General features: G+C 42.3%; 1 protein-coding gene across 4 annotated transcripts; it reads left to right on the top strand.

Annotated features, from left to right (window-relative positions):
* Nucleotides 1–4: 4 nt before the first annotated feature.
* On the top strand, nucleotides 5–27966 carry gatad2ab (GATA zinc finger domain containing 2Ab). Of its 4 annotated transcripts, none has more exons than XM_034216255.1 (11): nucleotides 5–192; nucleotides 18388–18699; nucleotides 21821–21938; nucleotides 22095–22226; nucleotides 22445–22516; nucleotides 22646–22762; nucleotides 22906–23106; nucleotides 23261–23510; nucleotides 23601–23983; nucleotides 24099–24321; nucleotides 25315–25600. In XM_034216255.1, exons 2-11 carry the CDS (start codon nucleotides 18401–18403, stop codon nucleotides 25446–25448), a joined length of 1929 nt encoding a protein of 642 aa, XP_034072146.1. In that variant the 5' UTR covers nucleotides 5–192; nucleotides 18388–18400; the 3' UTR covers nucleotides 25449–25600. The 4 variants fall into 4 exon arrangements, with proteins under 4 accessions (XP_034072146.1, XP_034072148.1, XP_034072147.1 ...); XM_034216257.1 differs by lacking the exon at nucleotides 5–192 and adding an exon at nucleotides 232–493 and having other exon boundaries at nucleotides 22930–23106; XM_034216256.1 differs by lacking the exon at nucleotides 5–192 and adding an exon at nucleotides 232–493 and having other exon boundaries at nucleotides 22927–23106.
* Nucleotides 27967–27999: the final 33 nt, after the last annotated feature.

Below are 27999 nucleotides of genomic sequence, written 5' to 3'. Positions count from 1 at the left end.
GAACTTAACATTTCCGAGGTGTGTATGAACGCAGCATGACGCCGCCTGTGGTGGCTCATTATCTGGCAACCGGAGTGGCAGCGGACAGAAGAGAGGGGATCCCCGGGATTTTTACACTGAAGCCAGCGTAATACTAACATCAAACATCTGAAAATCGCGGGGGGAAACTCGGTCAAGCTCCTCCCAGACTTCGTAAGTTCAAGTATTTAATTATCAAATCGACTAATCCAATATTTTAATTTTCAATTAAATTATGACGACGAATGGAAGTTTCTCTTTCGGTGTTAGCACAGGCTAACGTAAGTTAGGCTAGCTAGCATAGCTTGATCTAAGCTAACGTGCTATGTCCACAGTGTGTGTGTCTCAGTTAACGTTACACACATACACCGAACCGAGCACAGGAACAAACCGACTCTTAAACAAGTGGAGGAATATTTTAAACAAACTTCCCCGGGAAACATTATACTGGGATGGACCGATAATATGATACAATGTAAGTTTTTATATGTTAAAACCATAATGAAGCTACAGAACTCTGAGATAAAAAGGGGATATGTGGATGTAATTAACGCTTTATTATTTGTTATTTGCTCATCTTATTATGTTTTACATGTATGTAGTTAACTACTTACCTGCACATTGGTCACTTTCGACATTCTCTTGCACTATTTTATTTCTGTTTTGTCCTGCTTGCACTATTTTTGTTAATGTTTTATGTCTCATTTGTATGTTGCATTGTTGAAGGAGCCTTTATATGTCCCTTGCCATGACCATTGAAGCTACTGTGCTTATGACAATAACACCTTTGAATATTGAATAAATGTAGCGACTCTCTGTCTTGGCAAGCGAGTGTCCAGGGAGCTGGCGTTAGCATGATAGCTTAGCTAGATGCTAACACTAGCATCTAACTGAGATGGGGTCGATTTCATTGTCTCTCGTGTATCGCTATTTGGACGCGTGCAGACATCGAAATATTATAATATCTAGAATCACATTTAAAGGCATATGTGCTCTTAGTGTTAAGTGACTTAATTAATTGTAACCTCTCTAATAGTTCTTAACCACAATAGGGCAGTAAGCTCGCGTTAGTAAGCCGCTGGTTTTGTAGCCGGACAGATGGACAGGTTGTTGTTGGCAAGCCAAGTTAACGTTAGCACGAGATAGCTTGTTGTTGTTGATGGTTTTTTTTGGAAAAAAGGTAGCTTTTCCTTTGGGCAAAGTTGGGTCACTGAAGTTTAAGAACATCATAAACCAGTATTGTCATTGGGTTTTTCTTCGCCGAGTGTTCTGAGCTGCGGATGGGTTTGATTATGGCTTCATGAGCCATTGATCTCACAACTTTGTCAGATTAGCTCAACCGTGAAAAGCCTTTTTATGGAGGCGTAATGGTGGACGGTGTTGCCTCCGTCAGGGTGTGTGTGTGTCTGTCTGTCCACGACGGGGTAGGAGCTATCACCCACGCCAGACTATAGACAACAAAACGCCTACTTTGCATTTTCACCAGAATAGCATTATTTCTGTATTTGAGATACAATTAAACACCTTATTATGTATGTCATGAGGGGTCTACGTGTATGTTTTATTTCTACATATACTGTTCGTGGAAGTCAATCATCTGAAGGCATTCCTGTGATATTAAACAGTTTCTGTTAATTGAGGGATCTATAACTTGTGAGATGTGTGTATATTATAAAGTCTTGTAATGACTCTGGGTTTAGCCTTTGATGTTTTTTCAAGGCAGTCACATCCTTTACAGCTAGGGGGGTCATGTTGCTTGAGTGCACACTTCAGGTCCGTTTTTTTTTTATTCACCTGTCTTTTAAAGTGTTTAAGACAAACAATAGTGTCTGTGTCACTACCTCTGCCTAGCAAGTGCCCTCCTTTTAGAGCAAGCAGACAGTTGGCACCCTTGGCTAGGGATGGGGGACACATGTCGCTTTGCATTTTATGATCGGCCCTTAGATTAGCCTGACAAGGGGTGCCTCTGGTGAAATACCCTTCTGAGAGTGATATGACCAGACAGGCAGGACTCGATATCCACTACTATTCTGCTGCATCAGGGCTGAAGCATTAACATAATACATCTGTATTTTCCACCAATGGTAGTTTAGCTTGTCACAGGATCAAAGGTTGCTCGTTGTTGCCCTTGTCACGTTTGTTATGGTTATATTATATAGTGTGGCATTTTCATGTTCTTCCTGTCCTTCCTTCTTGTATAGTTCAACCCTTATGTTATGCATACATGTAAAGCATGGTCAATGTTTAGATCCTATTCATAACATTGTGATTCTTCTTATATATCTGAATTTAACTAGATTAACTTACATCATTGTTTTTGTTGGTCTCGTCAGGAAATCATTTGTGAAGGTGTGAGATATAAGCACATCAGTTTTACACAAACATGGCCCAACAGTAAATGTTCCCCCCCAAAGAAACATACCTCACAACATTCTTAGTTTCTGACCTATTCTATTGATTAACCACCATTTTGAGACCTAATATGTGTTATAAATATCTGCTTAGTAAGGCATAGCTGTAGTTGCTTGCATCCATCCACAATAGTCTCTGAGTAGCCCACTGTAGGACACAGTTTTACCACAGCAGTTAGTTTGGTCGGAGGTGTGAGCCCAGTCATTGTGAAAAGGTTAACAGGAAATGCAACCAGTAAAGCATGTCACATATCGACCAGCTTTGCGATCATAAAAAAAGGCTTTACAGCAAAGCTGGCTACACTGAGCTGAAGTTATAAGATATTTTTGAGATAGACTTTTCCTTAAGTATTGAAAGTAATATGATGCTTTAGTCTGGTTGAAAACATGGAGTAAAGTCTTCCAGGAAGGAAAGACATGCAAAACTCAAGAACACCATTCTAAAAGATAGGAGACCGGAAACAAGCACAAAGAGGGGGGGTGAGACATGGCCTTTAGCACATAGAAGAGAGAGACTCAAAATGAGGCTGAATCCCCAAAGGATGAAGATCCCAATCCAAAACATCTGGAATGAGGTGACCACAGTCAGGGGAAAAAGAGGGGTCCCAGGACGGCTGATAGTTCAACATAGAGAAGCCTGAGTAAAAAGGGAGGACAAGGGGCAGAGAATAGGGAGGGAGAGATAGTCATACAGCTTTGACCCTTGTGATAGTGGAAAAATGCATTGACTGATTGAAAATATAACTATATCCTTGTCTTTGTTCTACCAGTTTATTGCATCAGATTGAAGAGGACAGGAGTAGTCGTATTGGCCACAGGGTCCCACCCAAAGGCCTTGGGCATTTATTGGAGCTTGAGCAGAGCAATCCTCCAATGTTTGACTGACGGAACAATTTCTTGTTTATCCTGTTGGACTTCATATTAACTATAGCATGTGTGTTTACAGTTTGTGACCAACCTTTCTAAAACAGTTAGAGGTACATGCATGGAGTGAAGTTAAGCATTTTTTTATTTTACGGCAAACACATTTTGAGTTCAGACTCACACAGAAGATGCGCCGGTGAAGATGGCCGCATTGTCTTTGGCTCTCTCCAACTCTGCTCTTTTTTCGTATTTTGTTGGTGTTTATTTACTTTAATATTGTTTTAATATTGTCTGCTTATCTGTATTATTGTGTTGCATTGTTAGAGAAGCCTGTGACCTAAGATTTTCAACGACATAATTACTCTGTAGCTATGTTAGTTTGACAATAAAGAACCTTGAACCTTGAACTAGTCCAAAGCCACAACCACAATTCCCGTACTTGTTATCGCTCCGATTTGAGTAGTTTTCCTTTGGTAAATAGCCACCTGTTGACCAAGTGTGCCGTATACAACAAAAATGAGACAAATGAATTTTGATTCTTGATTTAAAAAGTAAGACGCTATGTTGCTTGTTAAGAGATTGCCCTGTGTTTTTGTATAGGCTCTCTTTTTTTTTTTTTTGCAGAGAAATGTAGTGAAGATGTTTTGGTTCCCTTTTTTATTTTGGTCTTCATATTAAAAGACAAGCATGACGCAGCGTTCACACGGTGCCGTGCGTTGAAGCTTGCCGATGAGCTTGTCTGAAACTCGACCAACAACCAATCACATGAATCTCCCGCCCCGGACGCACAAGCACGCGGTTTGATTGGCTAGAGCTTGTACTGGCATATGATTTGATTGGCTGACGCTTCCGCCGAAGCTTCAAAAGTTGAACATTGCTCAAAAAAGCGAGCAAAGCAACGCTCCCACAATGCAGTTCGGCAAAGCGTGACGTCACCCCATTCAAAGTGAATGGGCAGAAGCGTTGAAGCTTCAACGCACGCCGCCGTGTTGCTACAGAGACTCCAAAGGCCTTCAGCAGCACTACAGGGGATAGTAGAGACAAGCTCAACTTGATGCAAACTTGATGCGATGCGAGCGACAACCAGGCGAAGGCTAATCTGACTTGTTTCATTGCCCACAGAAATGGAAGCACTGAGTTGTTTACTACTGGAGAGTAAGAGCAGATATTGGACTGCACTGTTAATCAGTCTTGCCAGCTCAAGTGGCATTGTTGTATTAAAACAGTTTCCGCAACGTGTAACATTTTCAAACAAAACTATTCTATACTTTCGTTGGAGTATTTTAGGGCTGGATTGGTCTGTGAGTTGGTGCTGGATTTTGTTAGACTGTTGTTTTGAGAAACTGATCACCATTTAGTTACTGTCGGAAACCCCCTTCACGTCTACAAAGGGAAGGTGTTTGATACTTCAAAGATTAAACTCTGGGTGGAGTATTGTTAAGACTACACATTGTGTTTATGAGCGTAAGGGAAAGTACATTAAATGTATGATGATACCCATTTTTAAGTTCAGCTGGAGCAGAAATAACCCAGGTTACAGCCACATTTGGACACTTTTACACTACTTGTGTTTCACAGCTTAGAGTGCAAAGTTTATCTTTTTAAGAGATACATTGTGGTGGCAATGTCATAATGAGATTGTCTCCACATATCAAACCCCCCAGCCTCCAAAGTTTGCAAGACAAAGAATTTGACCAAATATTTGACTGCACTCAATTGGAAAAGGATTAACTGGTGTAAAAAACTCTTTAAGAATGTAAACCGGTAAATCCTTATGATACATTTTCAAAACAGTAGTGAGTGATGCTGAAAAGGAAGACTTGCTTATTTGTAAAATGATTATCAGGTTTTGGGCATTGATTACCATGAATACAATACTTGTCTACCAGCTGAATAGCCGACTTCTCTCTCTGTCCTGTGTTTTGTCAATCTAGAAGACTGTAATAAAAACATGTAAATCCATTTTCAGCATTTAATTGCTGGCTAAACTGCTAAACTGTACTGCTTGCTAAACTCCTTGCCCCTTAGATGCAGCACTTAAGAAGGTTCAAAACCATGATCCTAGACCATTACCAAGTAAACCATTTTGATCTCTTCTTTGTTATTAACAAGATGCACTTGAGGTCATGAAAATGATGCTACATTGTACAAGTTTTATTTTTCCTATCTTTGCCAATTGCCTAAACAAACCTTCCAGGTTACAGCACGTCATCCAAATGAATCATTCATTCATTGGAACTTATATAGTCCCTCATTTGAATTATTTTTAGGAAATGCTTGGTTGCCGAGGGCTTACTAGTCAACAATGTGGCATGGAAAGTTTTTCTGCGTGCTGAATTGTTGATTTTCTTTTTGAGTGGAGGTTGTTGTTTGCCTATGCCATATTATTATGTTCGTTTACCACTATTCTGTACATCTGAGATCTGTGTTTTAAGATGATTTTAAGTTTGTATCAGAGTTCCCGTTAGCCGATAATTACCGGACTACGACCGGTAAAATATGCTGAAGACCGGCAAATCTAAATCTCTCCGGTCAAAGTGTCCATTCAAAATAATTTCCGTTTAGCGCAATACCACATCAGTTGCGCCATTTATGTGACAGACAAAAGAGTATGTGACAGACAAGAAGAGTCAATTCTAATATCTAACACTTAATGTGGAGAAAGAGATGTCCTGTATGGGTTGATTGTGCGTTGATCTGTTGGTAATGCCTCGGGGTTCCGATGGGCATGTAAACAAATGCATAATGCTGCGCTATACTTTGTGGCCTCACCCGGTTGCATAGCAACGCTTATTGTTTAGGTGTCTTTTAATAAGCAGGTAGTCCTATCATTAGCTAGAACTAGCTGGATCTGATCGATATGGACATAAACGCGAGTGAAGTCTAATCTGACGGGAGAGAGAGATCAGCTGCTGCTGACGAGTCGACACGCAGCTCTGCATGATCACATGCAGCGGTGAGCGGACAAAACACACACTTCAGGTTAGAATATCACACGTAGCTATTTTAGTTACCTCTCAAACTACCGTAACTAGTTATAGATATGTTTAGTTTTACTGTCGGGTCACTCATTACTGGATCCGCGAGCTGCATGATACTGACGGGCTGTCAGGAGAGGGAGAGCGTTCCGTTTATTATTCCCGTGTTATTGTAAGTTACTGTACACTTTTGAATAATGTAGTTAATCTACTATAATTAGTTTGTTTAATATCGAATCATATCAATTTGTTTTAAAGCACAATAAATAACAAAGAAGACCTTTGACCGGCACTTTTCTCATTTTGTCCGGAAGATTTAAACTTTAACGGACATGTTGACCGGCGAAAACATATTCTAACGGGAACTCTGGTTTGTATGTCTGTCTTTTTGATGGATTGATCACATAAATCATCAATTCATAAAACATAATGCAATATTGTCACATGACATATTGCGGACCTGAAGTCTAGTCTAAGAGCCATGCAGGGGAAGGGGTTGAAACGATCCTGTTTTATCCTGTTCTTTGCTCATTTAGAGGTTCTGGTCTATGACTGTTTGTGATTGGTGGTCCAGATCACTCACTAGCGACAAACTCCAAAGAAGCCTCAAATTGGAGTGAAGGATGTTCTATTGGACGCACTTTTCTTTTTTTCTTTTGATTTAAATGTGTACAAAATGTGCAATTAATCCCAATTAAAGATATTCAATTCAAAATGTGCCACTTGTATTGTGTGGTATGCTCTTTTGCAACGTGCACTGGCGACAAGCCCATCTCCTAGTGGCCTTGAGTGGTACGCTTTATTGCTTTACACCAGAGGTGCCCAGTACGTCGACCGCGGTCGACGGGGGCAATGCTGGTAGATCGCGAGTCATAAAAAAAATAAAAAAATCCATCTCCGTTAAAATAGACAAAACAGGTTTTGATCCCGCCTCCCTTGGCCTCCCTGCCACTTAATTCAGGAGTTTACTTGATTGACAGAAAAAGCGACCTATCGCTTTCCAGTCTGTTAACCCAGAATGCAAAGCGATACAAAATCAGTCAAGTGCCGGGAAAACTCAAATTAAGTTAAAGAGACAAACAAGAGACAAACAACAAAATGAGTGCGGGACCGAGCAAGAAGCTAAAGACAAACAACTTCCACCCAGAATGGGAGGAAGAATATTTGTTTGTGATGTCACATTCAAAGGTTATTTGCCTTATTTGTAAAGCAAGCGTCGCTCTGCCAAAGAAAAGTAACGTGGAGAGGCATTATCGGAGTGTTCACAAGGCATATGACAGCGACTTCCCTCCGAGTAGCGAGTTGAGAAAGGTCATGTATTATTGCTACAGAAACATTATCTCGCAGTCTTAGTGTCGCCAACTCGTTTCTAACATGCAAAAAGACACACAAATGAGTTACAGGTCGGTGTATTTTCGACCTGTATCTCTCTCCCCTGTCTGTGTGCTAGGGGGGCGGGGCAGTTTACACACACTCGGCTGCTACATGCAGCAACACACGGCGGAGAGAAGCGCTCCAAGGTGTGGTTAAATGTTACCCGTCTTGAGGTGGACAATGCTCGTTGCCAAGAGTGTTTAGCATGTAAGGGCGGTAACACGAGCAATTTGTCTAAACATTTAGCAAAAGTGCACCACATTCAGACGGAGAAATGCACCGGGTTCGACTGTCTTTCTAGCAGCTCTGTAGCCCCATCCACGAGTAACGTTTCCACGTCAGGTGTTATGTATGCTAGCAGCAACACACGGAGTTAACACAATTATACAAACATGGGTTAATGATTAGAGGTAACTGAGTTATTTAGTTTGTTAAAGTTTCAGCTATTCTGTTCACAGTTCTGTCATCAGATTATTTAATATGATTTGTTAAAACATTGTTGTTTCTTTTGATGTGAAATATTATTTATTTAATTTAAATAAAAAGCAATGTTAGTTTTGTAAACAATTTGTTAAGTTAATTTAATAATATATGTATTTTTAAATCAAGTTTATTGTCTTCATTGTTAGTTTCCACATGCCTAAAACAACCTCAAGCTAAATCTAAAAGTTGATGGCGAAATAAGAGCGTTTGAGAAATTGTGCAAGGCATACAGTAATAGTCTGAATAGTCGATTAATCGTTTCATTAATCGATAGATTAATCGATTATCAAATTAGTCGTTTGTTGCAGCCCTTTTGTAGTTATCCCATGTATAAATAAAATGTGTTATTCAGCAACCTCGGTCATTTCAAAAGTAGCTCACCAGCCAAAAAAGTGTGGGCACCCCTGCTTTACACCCTTTAAGCTCTTTTTCCCCTCTGGTCACTTCCTGCTGCCATACATTTCTGAGAAATGTAATCCGATAGCTTTCTGCGTGTGTCCTGGCACTTCAGTCTGTTTGTGGGTATGGGCTTCTGGTTTTACATGATCATGGAGTAACCATTTGGAAGCAATTTGGCTGAAATTGGAGATTATCCCTGTCTATGGTTTTAGAAAACATTTAGCTGTTCCTTTTTATTATAGCTAGTAAACATTTGTGGTTTAAAAAATGTATCCAGTGATTTGATGCTACTGAAAAGCACGACAGAAGGTTGACCTAAGATGTTAAAATGCTTTACAATGTCATCATTTGGACATTTCTTATGTCATTTTAAGGTCAGGTGGTTACTCAAAAAAGATCTACGTACGGGTTTTGTGCATTGCACATGTGTGTTTGTGTGCTTGCCAACTCCCGAAGAGATGTGGGAAGTTATAAAGGTTTTCTTATTTGTATGTTAGTCATCTGTTATAAGGGTCCGTTTACTCGTACATCAGTGTTTAAAAACAACCAAAGCAATGTGGCAATATGGTCGCGCATTCTTGTGTGCTCACGTATAAAAGTCTGGTTTGCACTTCCTGAACTTAATGCTGTTGTCACGTTGCTGAGGGAGAATCCAGGTGGAGACATGCGCACACATACATACACTCTGTGCGGCTCTGGCTCTCTCTTACACACACACACACACACACACACACACACACACACACACACACACACACACACACACACACACACACACACGAACACACACACACACACACGAACACACACAGAGGCGGCCTGGCAGATTCAGGGTTAAAGGCTTCCATTTTGTTAGGTAACACCCTAATGGTCTGATCTGTCAGTGGCGTTAAAATGGCAGGGGTTTAACCCTTGGTGTTCGGGACACAACCAGTAGGGGCACACACACACTCGCACATACACTCTGGGCTGGCCGAGCCTACAACTGAGGAGGAGGAGGAGGAGGAGGAGGGGAGTGTGTGAGGCAGGGAGGGGTTGAGGGTAGGAAGACGATTGAGCAAATGAAAGAGAGAGAGGGAAGACAAGGAAGAGTATTTTTCACTTGGGTACAGTTAGATTATGGCTCAGCTAACCACATGCGCTCTGCACCCTTCTCCCTCCCCCAACCATGGCACCATCTCAGCTGGGTCCCTGCCCCCACTCCTAGCTTGGTGAACACAGATTAGCATAGGTAGTCAGGTATTTTTTCTCTATTAAGATAATATCCCAAAGGAAAAAATCTTTACTCTCTGACAACCTGAAATGATTTTGGAATTGAAAAAGCGCATTGGATAACTACGATAAGACTTATGTAAAGTATTAGGAGTTACCTTTATGGCGACGAGTAGTAAGTAACCCCCCCAAATGTAAGATTATCATGTCTTTAGCCATAGCTGCTAGTAAGAAAATCGGCAGTTTGAGTGATTAATTACATTTTACAAAGACAAGGATCCTTAAGCCACACAAAAAAAATAGGTGTCTCTTTGCTCCATACTTGTATTGCTTTCATTGGAAATTATAATTGTTGTTTCCCCTCTTATTGAACCCTAAGGACACACTTGAAAAGCCTCAGTATTTTTAAAATGGCTGTTAATGTGTTGGCTGGCTGGGTCCAATCCCAGTGGGGAGATCATTACAGTGCAGCAGATGAGAGGCTGCCTGTACCTGAGGGATGAGCGGTTTCCATTGATCTGCACTCTATGAACTACTGGACACAAAAGGAGAGCGCTGGAGAATAAAACCTGTAGTGTCAGTTCAGATCACACGATTTCCATTTGTCTTCAGGCAGTTGCACCTTAATCCTGCCGTACTACACACATGCATGGGAGATTATTTGCATCCATCGGTTTATACAACCCTCACGGCCCGTCCACACAGCAGCGTTAAAAAAATCTTCCGACGCTTCTGCCCATTCACTTTGAATGGGGTGACGTCACTTTGCCTCCCTTTTCGCCGAACTGCATTGTGGGAAGCAAAGCGGCGATTTCCAGGCATCTCAGGCTTCAAAAGTTGAGCAATGTTCAACTTTTGAAGCTGAGGTGGAAGCATCAGCCAATCAAATCCCGTTTATGCAAATCTGACAGTACAAGCGCTAGCCAATCAAACCGCGTGTAAGCTGGGAGTGACATACCGCAGTTCATTTTCTATATTCCTAACAAAATGAATTAGTTATTGCGGTAGCAAATCACCCGGTTCTTTATGACCAGTCCCCATTTACTTACCGGGATACAAACCGGAGGAACCAGGCATGGAGGGAGGTGGCAGAGGCAGTGGGTGAAACTGGTAGGTTTTCGCCTGTTTGGTAGTGCTGGGGGGAAACGATTATTTTGAAAACGATTAATCGGGCGATTATTTGATCGATTAGTCGACTAATCGAACGATTATTTTTCTGTTGTTCAATTCATAAAAAACGTAATGTAAAAAAAAAAATGTTCACGATACTGTGTCTCAGGGGATCTTAATATTTAAGAACCTATTAATGTGTTATACCAGATTAACGGAAATAATCTCAGCTAATTGACGATACAAACCATGTTTACCAAAACAAAACACAAGTCTCATAAGAAGCATCTAAATGACCCCTGAGCGAAAAATGCTAACGGACATTGGCACAGAACTCAAGATAAAAGTACCCTTATTACTTATCGTAGCTGCACATACAATATATCTGATTAAAGCTGAGACTCCACAGATTATGTAGGTACATAGTATCATCACTGAGTGATCCGGACTCGCGACAGGGGAAGCAAATACAGTCATCACAACACGTACCTTCACAGAGCTTCTAGGGAGATCGTCTCACCGCCGTAGCTGTCAATCTGATCAAAATACGTGTTCAATGGCATTCAAATGAGAAAAAACGCGGCTGAATCGGTTAATCCATAGGTTTTTAACGTCTATGTATAAAAAAAATATTGAATTTATAATCCATAATTCCATTTTAAATCGGAGAGCAAATGCTAGCTGCTAATGGTAGCCACCACAGCTAGCTGCTGCTTCCGGTCAAGCAGCAGTCGCAGTGAGATATAAATATATAAATATCTTTGCGTTTTGGACTAACTTTAAAATATTCCCATGCTTTTGAAGACCTGGGGCGAGATGTTTTCGTTTGGGGGCTTTGTGCGCAATCCTGTGAGGAGGAGGAGGTAGCCGTTTCAGTCTCCATTGTGTTAGAAGTGCGATTGCGAACTGCTTGTTGCTTTGGGTGACCCACATGTGTGTGGCGTCATACAGTCTATGGTGGCGACGCGGAAATATGTCGTCGACGATATTTTGAAGTCGACGCGTCGCTACAGCACTACTGTTTGGGGATTTTATATCCAGTTTACTTCGTTTTAACATTGCTATTGCTTTGTATGTCGGGGGCTGGAGATTCATGTGATTGGTTGTTGGTCGTGTTGCTCGCAAAAAATCTCCAAGCTTCAGATACGCCCACCTCCAAGATTTTTTTAACGCTGCTGTGTGGACGTACCGTTACAGAAAAATGCAAACGTTCTAAATGCATTGATACTTCTTTGAGGCTTTGTTACTGAAAATCATGCAGCTTAGTACAGACCTTTTTTATTCATATTTGTTTAAGATTGATCTAAATAGGCCTTTTGTTTTGATCTAAGATCTGCTCTGCCCTTAGGCTTGTTTTACTCTGTTGAAAATGAGAGGGATGTACACTCTTCTCTATAGTCTCCTGAGAGGAACAGACACAGATCACTAATCACTGGCTCCGTCTCCTACGCTCTTTATCGTCCTCTCGCCATTTGTGTTCATGTTGTATGTAGTGATGTAGCAACCACAACTACATACTATAGAGAATTATTTTTTAATGTGGCACCCAGATATGTGCAGGTTTATAGTGACATAGTTCATCTTTTTTTTGTTTCAAGGTGCTTGTATATACCAAAAACAGGAAGCATGTAAATCAAATGTGACACACCTACAGCAAAATCAACCGCATTTTTGTTTTGGGAGCAGGTCATATTTGAACCTGATCTAAAAGTAATCATTTTGAAATCCCTTCAATCTGAACCAGACTGAGTACATGGGGCATGTGTATTGTAAATCAAAGAACAGTAATGTGATAAGGCTGGAAGGTTTGAAGGTATGAACTGGCCTTCTGATCATCTATTGTGGACAATAATTGGATAAGCTGCAACCCTGGGTTTCTGGGTCTGAGGCAGCGAGGTTTTGGTCGACTAGTTCCTTCCAAGTATCTCCCGACGGACTTGTTGATGGACAAGTTTGGCTTGTTTGTGAGATTGTAGTGTCAGTTTCATTTGGCTTTACAAGCTGGAAGGATGGATCATTGGAACCGGCAAAAACGCTACTAGCACTGATTGATTCATGATCTGTTCTCAGTTGACCATTAGGGTGGTCATTAAAAATTGAAAGTCGGAAAGTCTAAGCTCCAACCCCCAGAATGAATTCTATTAGTCGAGAAAACTCTCCTGGTGAATTTCTTCCTCAATCTAACAACATTTACCCCTCCGTCATCGACCTTGAAGTTTCACCCTGAGGATCCCAGAGAGACGCTTTTTATCTGGGAATAAATAGAGTTTATAAGGATGAAAATGAATAAAAACAATCCTTGAAAACAAGTGCCATTTATTCCCAAAATGTTAGCTTATAACACATAGCAACAACATGCAGTGTTTTATTCAGATTCAGATACCGTTTAATGCCATCATTGCAATGAATACAAATAGGAACTTAGTGTGGCATTAGCTCAGTCAGTAGGGGCTCAGTCAGTAAGGTAAGGTACGTTTAGACGCAGAGGCAATTCAAAGTGCTGTACATGATCATTAACACATAATAGTAAGACAACAGAGAGGAACACAATACATAAACATAATGGAATAACAGATTAATAAAAACAATGCATTAATGAGATACAAAATAGTTTAAAAACGACATTGTAAATACGGTAGGTGCTAAAAACAAGTTAAAAGGCTTCTGAGTAAGCAGCTCTAAAAAGTAGTGTTTTTAGCCTCGACTTAAAAGAACTCAGCGTTGGTGAAGACCTCAGGTTTTCTGGAAGTTTGTTCCATTTGTGGGGAGCATAAAAACTAAAAGCAGCTTCGGCGTGTTTGGTTCTGAGCTGGGGAACAATGAGTAAGCCCGCCCCCGATGATCTCAGAGCTCTGGGGGGCTCGTAACAGGGCAGCATGTCAGACATATATTGGGGTCCCAAACCATTTAATGCTTTATAAGTTAGCAATATCATTTAAAAATCGATTCTGTAAGCTACTGGTAGCCAGTGCAGAGATCTGAGTACTGGGGTGATGTGCTCTACTCTTTTTGTTTTGGTCAGGACTCTGGCAGCGGCGTTCTGGATTAGTTGTGGTTTTTTTTAACCGATTTTTTACAAAGACCTGTAAATACACTATTACAGTAATCAAGCCTGCTAAAAACAAATGCGTGAACTAGTTTTTCAAGGTCCTGTTGAGACATTAATGTTCTATGTCTGGTTATGTTTTTCAGGTGATAGTATGCTGATTTAGTAATTGTGTTGATATGGGATTTGAAATGGGGGACTGTGAGCCGTAGGGTCGCTGGTTCAAGTCCCCGAACAGACTTAAAATATGGAGTGTGGACTGCTACTTGGAGAGGTCCAAGTTCACCTCCTGGATAGGGCTGTGCGATTATGGCAAAAATCATAATCACGATTATTTTGGTCAATAATTGATATCACGATTATTAAAAACCATTATCCATTTATTGAAACATTTGAACAGTATGTTTTTAACAGTTGATTACCCTGAACTTTAAGTATAATTGTTTTCTTTTTAAATAATTACATTTTCTTTTTTTTAATAAAATAATAATCGTTTTATTTCGATTACGTTGTTTTCGTAATCGTTGCAAGACAAAATTGTAATAATTGTGAGATTAATATACGATTTAATTGTACAGCCCTACTCCTGGGCCCTGCCGTGGTGCCCTTGAGCAAGGCTCCGGACAACCCCTTACCCGCTGTACAATAGCTGCCCACTGCTCCTACTACTAGACTCCTGGTACTAGGATGGGTTCAAAGCAGAGAACAAATGTCGCTGTGTGCTGTGTGACCATTAAAGAGGGGTTCATCCCTCCCATTCTATAAAAACAAGTAAAAGTGCGACAGTGTAAATCATTTCTCACAGTAGAGGTTTCTCGACTAATATAATGCATTTTGGGGGTTGGGGCTTAGACTTTCCGACTTTCAATTGTTAAGGACCACCCTACTGTATGTAAATTCCTACTGTCCTGTTTCAAACTAAATTGGGTCCAAGGGAAATTGAGTGTGTCCCCGAGGAAATGTGTGTTTATTGGCTAATTGTATTGATGACCTCATGTTTGTTGGCAAATTCACAAGCATTGAAAATGTGTCTCAAAATAAAACACAAATAATCCCAAATCTGAATACTTAACTTTGCAGCAAGGGCATTTTGTCTCGTTGCCCTTCCTGGCTCAACTTGGACAGAGAGTGACTTTGTCTCCATCATAATGAGTTTTAATTTTGGCTCATAGACCTGTGTTATATTTGTTTGTCCCTACGTCATCTCCTGTCATCACAAATACTCTCATTGTCTCAGTGCAACATTATCTCAGCACCTGGCGGCTTGAAGTCCCGATGCCTGCACTCCAATCCTCTCAGGTGTCACTGTGAAAGACATAGACTGCTTTACATACAGCCCAATGTAATCCTAAGTGCTCCTGACCAATAACACCATTGCTAAATAACTTACAAATAACAACTCCTCCAAGGGTAACAATGTTTCACAAGATGAATACACTTCCTGAGATGTCTTGAGAAACCAAAAAGTACATTTCCCCATTCATCCACAAAGGAAATATTCATTTATTTGAAACCAAACGACAAGACATTACTTTCCTTCTTTGCCATTTACACAGATTTTCGAGTGTTGGAATTATTTGAACTCTCCATAGAGTCACACCCCTATTTAGTAATGCTGCATCACACCAAATTAAATGAAACTATTGAGTAAGTGGTCCCTTGAATTTAAATAACATTTAAAAATAAAAAACGTTTTTGCTATGCCTTTATCAATAGGGTTTTACCAATATTGTTTGTAGATGGATGCTTGATACAGATTAATTTGTCAAAAAGCAGCTGATTACACTACATTCGGTAGTCTGGTCATGGTAGAAAATCTACTGAAAAGCTTATTTTTACTCACTGTTAACTTGCTCAGAAAACCTGGCACTTACTAGCCTTTCCAATGACAAATTGGAATTTATGACTTCTCTGTGATTTTCACACTATGCAAAGTAATCCAGTGGGCCGGATTGGACTCCTGGGTGGGGTCAGTTCTGGCACACCGACAGCATTTATCAATCCCCTGCTCTAGATATATCTTCTACAGTTTATTTGTATTCTTCACATGTTTCATAGCTCTTAGTGTGAGTCTTCTATAACCCGGAGGCTGTGAATGACCTCCTAAATCACTCAAGAGAACCCAAGACGCTGAATAGAAAACGGGCTCCAGTGAGTGGTGGTTCACTGAAGGCTTACCGAGGTAGAGTGTGATGCAACAAGGACTAGTACAGAGATCCTTCAATCAGTCCCAAGTGTGTACATAACACTCATAATCACAACCTATGCATGGACAACAACTGCATTTGGTCTTCCTCTTGTTGCTTAGCAGCAGTGCATCTGAATCACTGGATTCATGATGCTATCCATCTCTTCTGGGACAGAAGTAGCCACGTGTCTCTAGACCTGAAACTAGCAACCGCAGCCACCATAGTAACGTGCAGATCTGACTCTGCATCGTCCCAGAGGATTACAGACATTTTGGACCTGACACGGTTCACCACCACATCATTAGAGCGGGAACAATGTGCAGCCACTTTTTCAGCAATCCTACAAGATTGTAAGTAAAGAGTGGGTTCTGAAGCACTTTGTGCGGTGTATGGACATGAACATATACCCAGTTACCCACCCACACGCAGGCTGTCATCTCTGGCAGATAGATAGCCTTTGTGTCCAGGGATGGTACAGCAGGGCACATCTGTCCTTGCTGTGTACCAGAGCAGGGCTCATTTTAAGCTCCATGCACACCAATACAAGCTCAATAGTAGCTGCTTTGGTTGTGTTGGTTGGTTTATTAACTGTTAGAATCTTAACATCTTGTAAAGTTCTAAGGATGCCTGTGTCTTAATCTGCAGTAAAAAAAGAAACCTAGGTTGAAATCCGAGATGTGAAGTGTTGGTACAATGTGCAGCGTTACTGCAGACGGAGAGTTGTTGAATATGCTACAAAAGCAGTTTTATTCCCTCACCTTACTTTATAGTTCACTCAGGGTTTTGTTTTATACACACCAGACTCTACTCTATATTCTTATGGTGAATTATGACCTTTCGCTTGGCTTTTTAATCTTGGAAGCTTTAAATTATTAAAGAGGAAACCTTCCAATATGTTGTTTTTGTGATGCGTATCAAAAGGTGGCTTTTGGATGACAAGTCTTGGATGCCTGCCAGCAGCTGTTGACTCCTGACTGCCACAGAAGTTAGTCATCATGTCATGATGCGTCCGCCCGCTGTTGTCTGGTAGAGACGTTTTGGAATGTCCGACTTCATTTTGTTTCCTCCTCCCTCCTCCTTCCCTCCCTGTGTGGGATGTGCCTTTGGCCTTCCCGTCTCTTTCCCTCCCTGCTGCCACTCTCTCTCCAGGGGTTAAACCTGCGCTTCGCCTCAATTGCAGACCAGTTTGAAGCGGTTTTCCGGGAAGTGCTTTTTGTCTCATGGAATTCTGGGATAAGGTCATGTGATGCTTTGGCTACGTCATGTTGGACTAGGAAGACCTTGAGTCAGCCTTCTCAAACAAATACATGATGGCTGTCGTAACAGATCTCTTTGGGATATTCATGTGCTCATCCTTGTGCACAATGTTTATAAGCATCACATTTTGAATTATAAGAAAATGTTTATTCAAGACTGTGTTGGGGCTTGTTCTCCAATGAGTGCATGTCCTACATTGTGTGACTGTTGTTTGGTGCTATTTTTCTGCTGTGTAATAGGTTTCCCCCAGAAATGTAAGTGGCTCTCTATCCCCTGCTGTTACTGAACGGAGTGAGATTTGGGTCAGGCACTGGCAGTAAGAGGCGATGCCTATACATTTCAGTATTGTCACTTAGAATATCAGTTACATCAAACATGGCCACGGTTCATGTACATGACTCAACATAAAAGTGTATTTTTTATGGAGGATTTGTTCCACCATAAACTGGGGTTATGGCAGGTGCTTTGGTTAGTTAGGTTTAGTGGATAGAAACCAGAAACACATTGTTGTTGACATCTTTAGTTTATTTGTACTGGTGGCACTGCTTCTACTTCATTACATTACATTTCACTTGTTTCCTTTATCATATTACTAGACATTGGTTTTGACATGCATCCTGCGTTACACAATAACGGCTGAAAAGATGCAGTAAACTATCATTGTGTCTCAGGGTTGCTATTCTTTCCCCTGATAATCCTACATTATAAAAACAAATGTGATTAAAGCAAGAAAGACCTTGCTGTCGAAAAATGTTTAATCCAATGACCATCAATGATTATTTACCATCCAGGGGACGCATCATGTTAACAAAACATCTGTACTTTGCACATATCTCGCGCAAGAGAAAATCTGATCATGAATTAATTAATTAGGCTGGGTTATCCTACATCTTAATCTTTATATAGATATCAACTGTCCAAAACCTGCACCCTGTTTTTTAGGTTATATCCATACATAGCCGCAAGATTGTCTATTCACCTTGTTTTCTGTTTTGCAAATGTATTTTCACTGTGTAACTGTATCCATGTCTCTTCCTTTTCCCCAGGGTGAGAGCAGCCATGTCAGAGGAGGCAGTGCGTCTAACGCGCAGCCAAAAGCGGGCTCTGGAGAAGGACCCTGATGCTCCGGAGGAGCCCCTGGAGGACATGGAGATAGACAGTAAACGGGTAAAGCTGGAGAAAGGTGATGCAGCTGAAGCTCCCCTGGCCCTGGTTGGATCTGAAGCTGAGGGAAACAAGCTGACTGAGCAGGATGCTAAAGTAGCAACCAGCATCCTAAAAGCTGGGGAAGTGAAGGCCACTATAAAGGTGGAGGTGCCGACTGGAGACATGCCCGTTGATATGAGCACATCTAAAAGGTGAGAAGAGGAAAATATCAAGGGTTAAATCAGTTTTTGAACTCTGGGAGTAATAGCAGCATTGCTTCACAGTGTTTAGTGCATGGGGACTGAGAGCTTGTTGGTCATAAGAAAGATAATTATTATTCAGTTTACATTATGCTGTCAGAGTCATTAGTCTGTGGCCAACCCTGAAAGGAATGCTGTAAACACGTTACCTTAAACAGTACTTCTATTCCTGTACACTTGACCTCAGTACTGCATAGTCAGAACACTTTGTCCACAATAAAGCCTTTGTCAGTATTTCCAGCTGGCCAACATAGAGCATAATCTCCTTACCAACCAGTTCATATCTGTGTGGGCATAAGACCCAAAGAATAGTTTGCTGCTGTACATTTGATTTGTTATGCTTCACTGATGTTGGATCATCTTATGGGTTAAATGAACAGGATGTGTTGTGGACTTCACACAGGCTTACAGCCGAGGACAAATGCGTTCCTGCATTTTTGCGTAAAAGTTTGTTTAAAAGCTGCTCCAGGATTATTTATGTTCTATAGGCCTTGATTTCACGCCTGCATGCAACAGTGCATCGTTGTGCGTGGAGACGAGTCCGTTGGCATTTCGGGTATTTCTAACTTTGCACCAGCAAGTGGTCTGACAGAAGCCGTACAGGAAGTCGCTGTGTGGTTGCCGGCAGCCTGGCCCCATTTTGAAAAGTTTGAGGCTCCTGAGGCCCGGGCTCCATTTTCTCCCACAGCAGCACCTGAACTCTGCCTCACACTTCACACAAAATGAAGGCTACGTGTCACAAACTGGTTCCAACTGGCCGTTGCCATGGTTTCCACAGTGGAAGGAGCCGTTGGAGGAAGGAGGGGCCAGGGGGGGGGTGGTGGGTGTGTCACATGACCACACAGAGAAATGCCTGATGTCATGTGATGTGTTTGGTAGAGCGATGCATACACACACTGATGGGATGGCAGTTCAAATGAACAGAGGTGATTTAGCTCAAAGTGTGTCGGCCCTGTTTGTGGAGTCACCTTTGACCCCTGATTAACCCTCAGCATGTGTTTATGTGCTTACTCACTGCGGGGTGATTACTTTATTATTTGCAGAAGACTTGTGTGTGGACCAACTTTGTAAATCAATCAATAAAATATAAGTCAAACCAAATTGGATACATCTGTGAAAGTGACACTCTTACTGAGCATAACATGAATGGGTTCATGTATACAAAGAGTCACGGGAGAGAAGCATTGCTGCCTTACTAATTCGTCTGCATGCTATGTGTGTGTGTAAATGCCATCCAAATGTCAGTATTTCACATCATATTTCAGGCATGTTGCCTATTTATAGCCCAGCAATTAACATTAAGCTTACGTGGCTTAAAATGGCTCTTAGTCTTCTTTGAGAATTCCACTCCTCTTAATAATGACCGTATCAGCAATCCTATAGTGGGGTCAGTGGGAAGCCATGATCAGGGAGGCCGAGACGTGCAGAAATACTGGACCTTACATAACCAACTACTTCGTTGTGATGCTTGTGTAAGCTCTTCCCAATACAGTAGTAGCAACCAGAGGCAAAATCAGGCAAGGCACGCTTAGGTTTATGTTAACATTATAAAGCTCTTCAATCCTCTGTAATGCTACTTATAATCATTTGCCATATCGTTTGTAAGGAATGTCAACAAGGCTTCAGAGCGAAACTGATGCTTGTTCATGTTTTCACCGTGGATTAGGAGGGTAGTCTCTCTTGAAGTGCTGTGGTGTTTGTAAAATGCACTTTCCAGGAAGTAAGTATCAACAGGGATATATTTAGTTTTTAGTAGCTGGACAAAGTAGTGTAATGCAGTACATGTTTATGGTTTGTGTTGTTTATACTAAAACTATACAGTATTTCAGCTGACTAAGCTTTCACAATATGCTCTTTGTCATATAGTTGACCTTGTTGAACTGAGCATAGGATGTGTGCTGAGGGGAGCTGTTAGACAGCTGTTGTGTTGGTAGCAGAGAATCGTGTCTGAAGATAGCAGCATGCTAAAGAAAAAAAAAAGTGTGAAGAACTGAGTCGGTGAGTTTGAGTATAAAAGATGAACAAGTGAGTAAGGATGGGGGAGGGGTGTGTGAAGTAGTGACTGAGTGAGTGAGTGTACACAATAGGTTGGCTCCTGGCCATGTATTCCCCTCCCCCTCACTGTCACCCTCTCCTGCGTCTCCAGCGGACCTCCGCTCTGCTCAGCTTGTGACTTTAGTGTCGGCAGCTGAGAGCGAGGGCAGAGCCGAGGCCCAGGCTGTGCTGCTCCGGCTAGGCCACAGGCCTCACCACGGAGGCAAGGGAGGGGTGAGGCCCTGTCTGGGTGGTAAACCGGGCCTAAGCTTGAAGCCCTGGAGGCTCTCGCTCGACAGCGTCTGAGCAATTATATAACTTCTTTGCATGTTTGCATAACATCACATTAAGACCCAAGCCATTATCCCTCATATACTGACATATCACGCTCCCTACCTTACTTCAGCCTCCACTTCTATTTTCTCATGCACAGCCCACAGGACCTAATAGGACTCACACTGTGATGGAGGCAGATGTATTCTTTCGCCATGTTCCACTCGCTGTAAAATTACAGCCACCCTTTACTTCTAATCTCCACCCCTTTCCTGATTGATGCATATGTAGCTCACCACTAGTCGCCTTTGTTCTCCTTAGTCCTCAGGAAAAGCCCATTAACATTTCATCGAAGGCTTTAAGCCTTTTCCACCTATACAAAAACTAAAAAGCAGTTAATTTGCCCTCTGTTTACATGTTTTTGTGACTGGCTTTGCTGTCTGGAGAGAGGAGGAGGTCTGGTCGTTGATGTTACCTATCGCTAGAGATAATGGGTTGTTGCGATCTTTCCCTGCCGCCATTACTCCATTATTGATCTCTTGGTTCTTGTCTTCTTGTGTGTCCCAGTGCACATTTGCACTTCAACAGGGACGATGAAATCATAATTATATACTGCCATCTACTGGATGTAAGATAAAACTACAAGTTAGTCGATAGTAACGAAAGTGTTCTGGACTGAATCGGGACACAGTGTTAAGTATTAACCAAATGATTGAATACCTTCTCAATATAATGTTTTCTGTCTCTTTTCATGTTCTGCCCTCAGTGACATTAAGAATGAGCGGCAGCCACCATCGCCCGATGATGTGATTGTGTTGTCAGACAACGAGCCATCCAGTCCTGTCATGAATGGCCACTGCTTACCTGACACAGATAAACTTATGGTGAGAAATACAACATTTACATTTAGCTTCGGTTTTTATTTGATCTACTGGCTTTTAACGTTTTCATTCTTACTGATAGCTGTTGAAAAGACCACTTTAAATTCCCTGCTGACAGCTTCAAATTGTCTCCTTTCCTATCTCACATGGTGTCAATAGAAGAGTTCTCCTGAGGAGAGGGAGCGCATCATCAAACAGCTGAAGGAGGAACTCAGACTCCAAGAGGCCAAGCTGGTGCTGCTAAAGAAACTACGGCAGAGCCAGATTCAGAAGGAGAGCAACGTGCAAAAGGTAAACGTAGATGATAGTCATTTATATGTTTGACTGGAGCTCATGGATCCATCAGTGTTGTCTTTTCAGGTTTCATGAACACCCAACTGCCATAAACAGAACAAGACTTTCTTGTTGTTTTACAATTCACATCATTAATGACTTATAACATCCCTGCTTATTCTTTCCTTCAAGTACATACAACTCTAGAGACTAATAATGTACCTTGATATTTTCAGTCTTCGGGCTCTGTAGCCACTCCTCCTCCTCTGGTGAGAGGTAGCCTCATATCAAGCAAAGGACCCCTCCAGGTACTTACCACATCTCCTGATTCGACTTGTATCGTAAAGCCTGTATTCATGTATGATGCATTCTACCTTCTACCTCATACAAAGTGAAATACTGAGCATCATGGTATATTTGCATTGTTGTGTTTACAGGCGATAGGTCGAAGCTCAGGCACAGTGATCCCTCCTCCTTTGGTGCGGGGTGGGCAACACATGCCGTCCAAACACAACTCTCAGATTTCCATGCCACCCCTGGTCAGAGGGGCCCAGGTTAGTGTGAGGGGGTTTTAAACCGTTATAAAGTTACAAATAAAGTTTCATTTGATTTGAAGTCTAGATCTCTTTGTAAATGTCTTCCTTTGTCTCTGCCTTACTTGACCTTCATGACGTTTCCTTCTGTGTGCTGCGCTCAGCATCTTGCGGTTACTCCCCAGCAGATAGCCAGTCTACGCCAGCAGCAGCATCAGCACAGCGGCTCAGGCCCCCCCCCACTCCTGCTGGCTCCCAGGGCTTCTGTGCCCAATGTCCAGATGCAGGGCCAAAGGATCATTCAGCAGGGTCTCATTCGGGTGGCTAATGTGGCCAACAGTAATATCATGGTCAACATCCCTCAGGTGAGGATTCAATACACAAGAAAATATTGCACACTAATCTTTTTATTGTAAGCAAAGGGAAAAGTTATATTTCATATATCTCATGCATACGATCAGCTATAGCAGTGACGTGCCCTGTGTAGTTGCTAAAGTGTTTTCTGTTGTTTGTGTCCAGGCCTCTCCAACCAGCCTCAAGGGCTCTTCAGCCTCATCCAACTCTAACATCAATGACTCCCCAGCCAGCAGGCAGGCGGCTGCTAAGCTTGCTCTGCGTAAGCAGCTGGAGAAGACGCTGCTGGAGATCCCTCCACCTAAACCGCCCGCCCCCGAGTTCAACTTCCTGCCTTCAGCAGCCAATAATGAGTTTATCTACCTGTTGGGGCTGGAGGAGGTGGTGCAAAAACTTCTGGAGATGCACTGCAGGGGTGGGTAGATCTTTCTATTTAGATATTTTAGGCACATGTATTACAATGCTGGATTAAAGTAGTCTAAAGACGCTCTCTGTTTTCTCATAGGTAATCTGGGCCCAGCTGCTGCCATTGCCAGCTCCATTCCCAAAGAGCCATACACCTGCGCCCAGTGTAAGACAGACTTTACCTCCCGCTGGAGGAAGGAGAAGGCTGGGACCATCCTCTGTGACCAATGCATGTCGTCCAATCAGAAGAAGGCCCTGAAGGCTGAGCACACCAGTCGGCTGAAGGCGGCCTTCGTTAAGGCTCTCCAACAGGAGCAGGAGATCGAGCAGCGCATCCTCCAGCAGGCGGCCTCCTCCGCCTCTGCCTCTAAAACCTCCTCTCCTTCACTCTCCAAGAGTGAGGTGCTGGTGTCGCAGCAGTACAAGCAGGTCCGGGCTGCCATGCAGCACAGATCTGTGGCTGGACACCACTCCATGAAGCAGGTTAGCATGGTCTTTAAATGTTTTGATGATGAAAAAGTACCTTTCCTACACAATTTCAGCATGATAAATGAATCCTCTACCAACACACAGCACATCCCTCTTTCTCTCCACACAGGGTCACATGTCACACGGCATCCAGTCGATGAGCTCTCGTGGGATGGCCCACGCTTTCACTTCCTCCTCTCAGCTGCAGAGTGCCATGGCGGCAGCAGCGCTGGGCAGCAGGGCGGGAAAGCACGCTGCCGCACGCCCGATGCAGCACGGGGGTAAGGTCAGCGCCGGGAGCAGTAACCAGGCCAACGTGGCTAATTGGAGGAAGCAGACTGGGGGCAACACAGGTAACTAAAGATGAGACAAGGTTACACAGTTCTTCACCAGTTCTCACTTTCTGCTCCTTTTTTTGAGTAATTTCTCCATGGCAGCGCCACAGTTGCTTTTTCTCTTCTCGCTTTTTCATTTTAGTAATACTGAGTAGCTCTTATCGGTTTTTGTATCCTCAAACACAACTTAGCAAGTAATCACCTGTGAAAAATATGTCAAAGATTTCTCATCTTGCTCAAAGCAGACTTTTTTTCTTTAAAGGTCCCATGACATGCTTTTCCAGTTATTACCCGTCCCCTTGTGTGTTATGTAGCTTATGCATGTGAACGGACTGCAGGGTCACAAACCCTCAAAGTACACCCTGTAGCGAGTAAAACTCTAACACAGAGAAGACCTGTCTGTGCTGCCCCAGAACGCCTCGTTGGGAATTTCTCTTTTTCCATTGTTTACTTCTTGGGTATAGTGACGTATTTCGGGTATAGTGACGTAACTATAGAGCCGTTACGTCCGCGGAGCCGTTACGTTTGGACCAATCCGCGGACTTCCTCACACACACCACTCGGCGGGATGTTGCGAGGCTGGACAGAGCGGGACACTGGTGTGGGGTCGGCGAGACACCGCGGAACTCAGCCTTGGCACACACACAAACTCCCAGCCAGGCTGTGTGTGTGTTTCGGGCTAGGTTTCGCTCTGTCTCGCAGACGGCCACTGGGCTCACAGGGAGGGGGGGGGGGGGGGGGGGGGGGGGGGGGGCAGGAGCTCCAACAAGCCGTTTAGGACAGAGAGTGAATACACATACTATACAGAGATGCTGTATGAGAAACCAATGTGAGTTTGGAAAATTGCACAATGTAAATGTATTTTAGTAGACCTTATCTGTAGAAATGGCCATGACATGGGACCTTTAACTTTTTTCCCACATGAGTCAAAATACTGTTATGTGTGATCATACACAAATGTTAAACTGTTCTTTTTTCAGTACACTGAGCCTGCTATTTTCCTCCCGACAGGTGTGACTATGGCCTATGTGAACCCCAGCCTGTCTGCCCATAAGACCACCTCTGCTGTTGAGCGTCAGCGAGAGTACCTGCTGGACATGATTCCCTCCCGCTCTATCTCCCAAGCAGCCAACACATGGAAATAATGCAATCTTCCTCCCTATTGACATCATAACTATTCCCCCTCTTAATATCAATAACAGCCATTCTCATGATCATTCTAATCCTTTCTATGGACTCTGCTTCTGGCCAAATGGTGCAGGAAAGAATCAGTTTCTTATTTTGGATAGAGGTGTTCCTTCAGCTCTTTCTCAGATCTTTCTGCAACCATCTTCCTTACCTGAACCCTTCACCCCAAACGGAGTTTCGATGCAACAGCGTGGACTTCTGACCCGCAAGGAATATGTCGAATTGAATTTGGGAACCTTTTTTGAGGGTTGGGGTTTACATGGGCGTGTTCCATTTTTCAAACCTCTCCAGCGATGTTGCCTCTCCCTCCTTGTATGTTGGTTGATCCTCTCTGTTGCACCAAGAGGAATAACACCCGAGCTCCCCTGCCTCTGGATTAGGCTGGGGCAAATTAATAATCGCTCGTACACACGTTCAAATCTTCGCCTTACGTCTTCCCCCTCTCCAGTCTGAGCCGTCAGACTCATGCCCATGTGGTGGCCGAACTGAACTTTACTGAAGATCTCGCCGCAGGGATTGTGGTTGAGCTTCGAGGACCATCCACAATAATAACTGCTTCAGCTTTGCAAAAAAAGAAAAGACTAAAAAATATCTTTATCTGCACACAGACTTCCTCTTCTCTCAAACCCACAGCGTGTATAGTAGAGAAGTTGACGTGTGTTTTTGTATGGCTGAATGTTAGGATTTTGTCTTTTCATCTGTAAGTCATATACTGTGTTTGTTTGGAATATTGTGCTCACTGATACTTTGGAAGTGGCCTCTTGTTGAGGTAAGAATTTACAGGCTAATGTTACTGTTGAGGTGGTTTTACATCTGCTGGGTTCCATGTTGTGACCTACTTTTAAATACTTAGTTTTTTCTTAAGAGGAAGAATAAAGATTAGGGTTTCACTTACTCATGTAAAGACACGGAGCATATGTTTGGAGGACTATTCGTATTGAATATTGTCAAAAAAGAAAAAAACTTCCAAAGAACTAGTGGAGGCCAAATGGAATCCCTTCTGCTAGAAGGCGTCTAGTTTATTTGAACCCTCTCTGGATATAAACGTGAATTCATGCTAGACTGAGGGGGTGTAAGTAATGTCATATTTTCTGACATTGTTTTGCTTTTAGATATAGGTTGTGGTGCATTATTTTTTTTCTTCTATAGACAAACTGTCTCTGGGTTTATTTATAGGGTCATGTCAGTAAAGATATATGCTTATGCCCTACGTTTGAATGGATCTCCACCTAAAATGATTTGTTTTCTCTTGTGTGTCCAGTGGCTCCCACTCACCCTACGATTGGTCTTAGAGAAGCTGGACAGCTTTCAGAATGTAGTTATGCAAAAACCCCTATAGCAACAAATGACATAAACTTCTTAGTCTTTAACATTAAGGTGTGTATGGTTTATGTCGGGTCCTTGAATTGAGCTAACTATGCCTTTCACATGATCTATAGTGCATTTTATCAGGTTGCAGCAGCACAGGATAAGCTAGAGGAGAACATTATACATGACTACATTCAACAGGGGAATTCCAATTGCTCGTGGAGTTATTTTAAAAACTGTCTTTAATTTCACTCACTGGGATGGCCCACTCAGACATTTCTGTGGACAATTTGAAAGTGTCACTACATTCAAGACTTGACGTGTTGAAATTTAAGAAGGTTAAAATGATTGTGCATATTTGAAATAATCTGGATGTTTTGCTAGCAATATGTTTAAAAAAACAACTCAAACCCAACTGACAATAGAGTGGACCATCCCTGCAGTTATTTTTTCAATATCAATTTTCTGTCTATTCGTTTTAATTTTCACATGGAAACAATGGGGATGATTTAAATGTCTATGTAATTACACACCTGGAGTCTTGCTGCCCTGTTGCCTCACTTTTTCATAATTTAATCATGATGTGATCATCTAATGCGACATTGTCAGGATGTGTGTCCTGTATCCTGGGTGCGCTCTTTAGCTCTCTGATTATCAGGATCCATACCTAAAGATGGTGCACTGCGCTCAGTAACTGGGTAGAAGTTTATCCCTCTGCACCGGGGTATCATCGCTATAGGTTTTGGGTATCATTTAGGATGGTGCAACAACAGTATGTACATTGCTGATAGAAATACAAGCAAATTAAGTTTAACTTAAATCGCTTAAGATTTTGTATTTCTGTCCCAGAGTAGCATCGGGGTTCTTCCTGGTAGTCTGTACATTCCCGACAGGCACAAGGTAGCAGCCCGCGTTTTGTGGATGCAAAAATAAGCAATCTGGAACGAGCCGGCCATTTTGTGCCCTCCTGAGTGTAACCCTGTGCTGTCCTGACTACTGCCTGCTGCTGTTTGACAACAAATTCACCATTCCGTTTGTTTGGGGTCAGAACTCTGCGAAATGCAGTGCGGCCCAAATGGAAAAGAAAACAATGTATGAGAAGTATTTGTTTGTTTTTTGGATTTTTTCTGCTCTATCAAATAATAATAAAACTAATTTTAACCCCTCTTTCATGGTTGGGTTGCCTGTTCATTCACAATT

The sequence above is a fragment of the Gymnodraco acuticeps genome, unplaced genomic scaffold (genome assembly GCF_902827175.1).
Source record: "Gymnodraco acuticeps unplaced genomic scaffold, fGymAcu1.1, whole genome shotgun sequence".
NCBI lineage: Eukaryota > Metazoa > Chordata > Actinopteri > Perciformes > Bathydraconidae > Gymnodraco > Gymnodraco acuticeps.
Note: the sequence above shows the minus strand (reverse complement) of the source record. Positions and strands in the feature narration are given on the sequence as shown.

What these genes read in the sequence shown, in the direction of transcription:
- gatad2ab (XM_034216254.1), top strand. An exon ending in GATATGAGCACATCTAAAAG is followed by an intron (nt 18,700 to 21,820) that starts GTGAGAAGAGGA and finishes TTCTGCCCTCAG; the next exon opens with TGACATTAAGAATGAGCGGC. An exon ending in GCAGACTGGGGGCAACACAG is followed by an intron (nt 24,322 to 25,314) that starts GTAACTAAAGAT and finishes TCCTCCCGACAG; the next exon opens with GTGTGACTATGGCCTATGTG.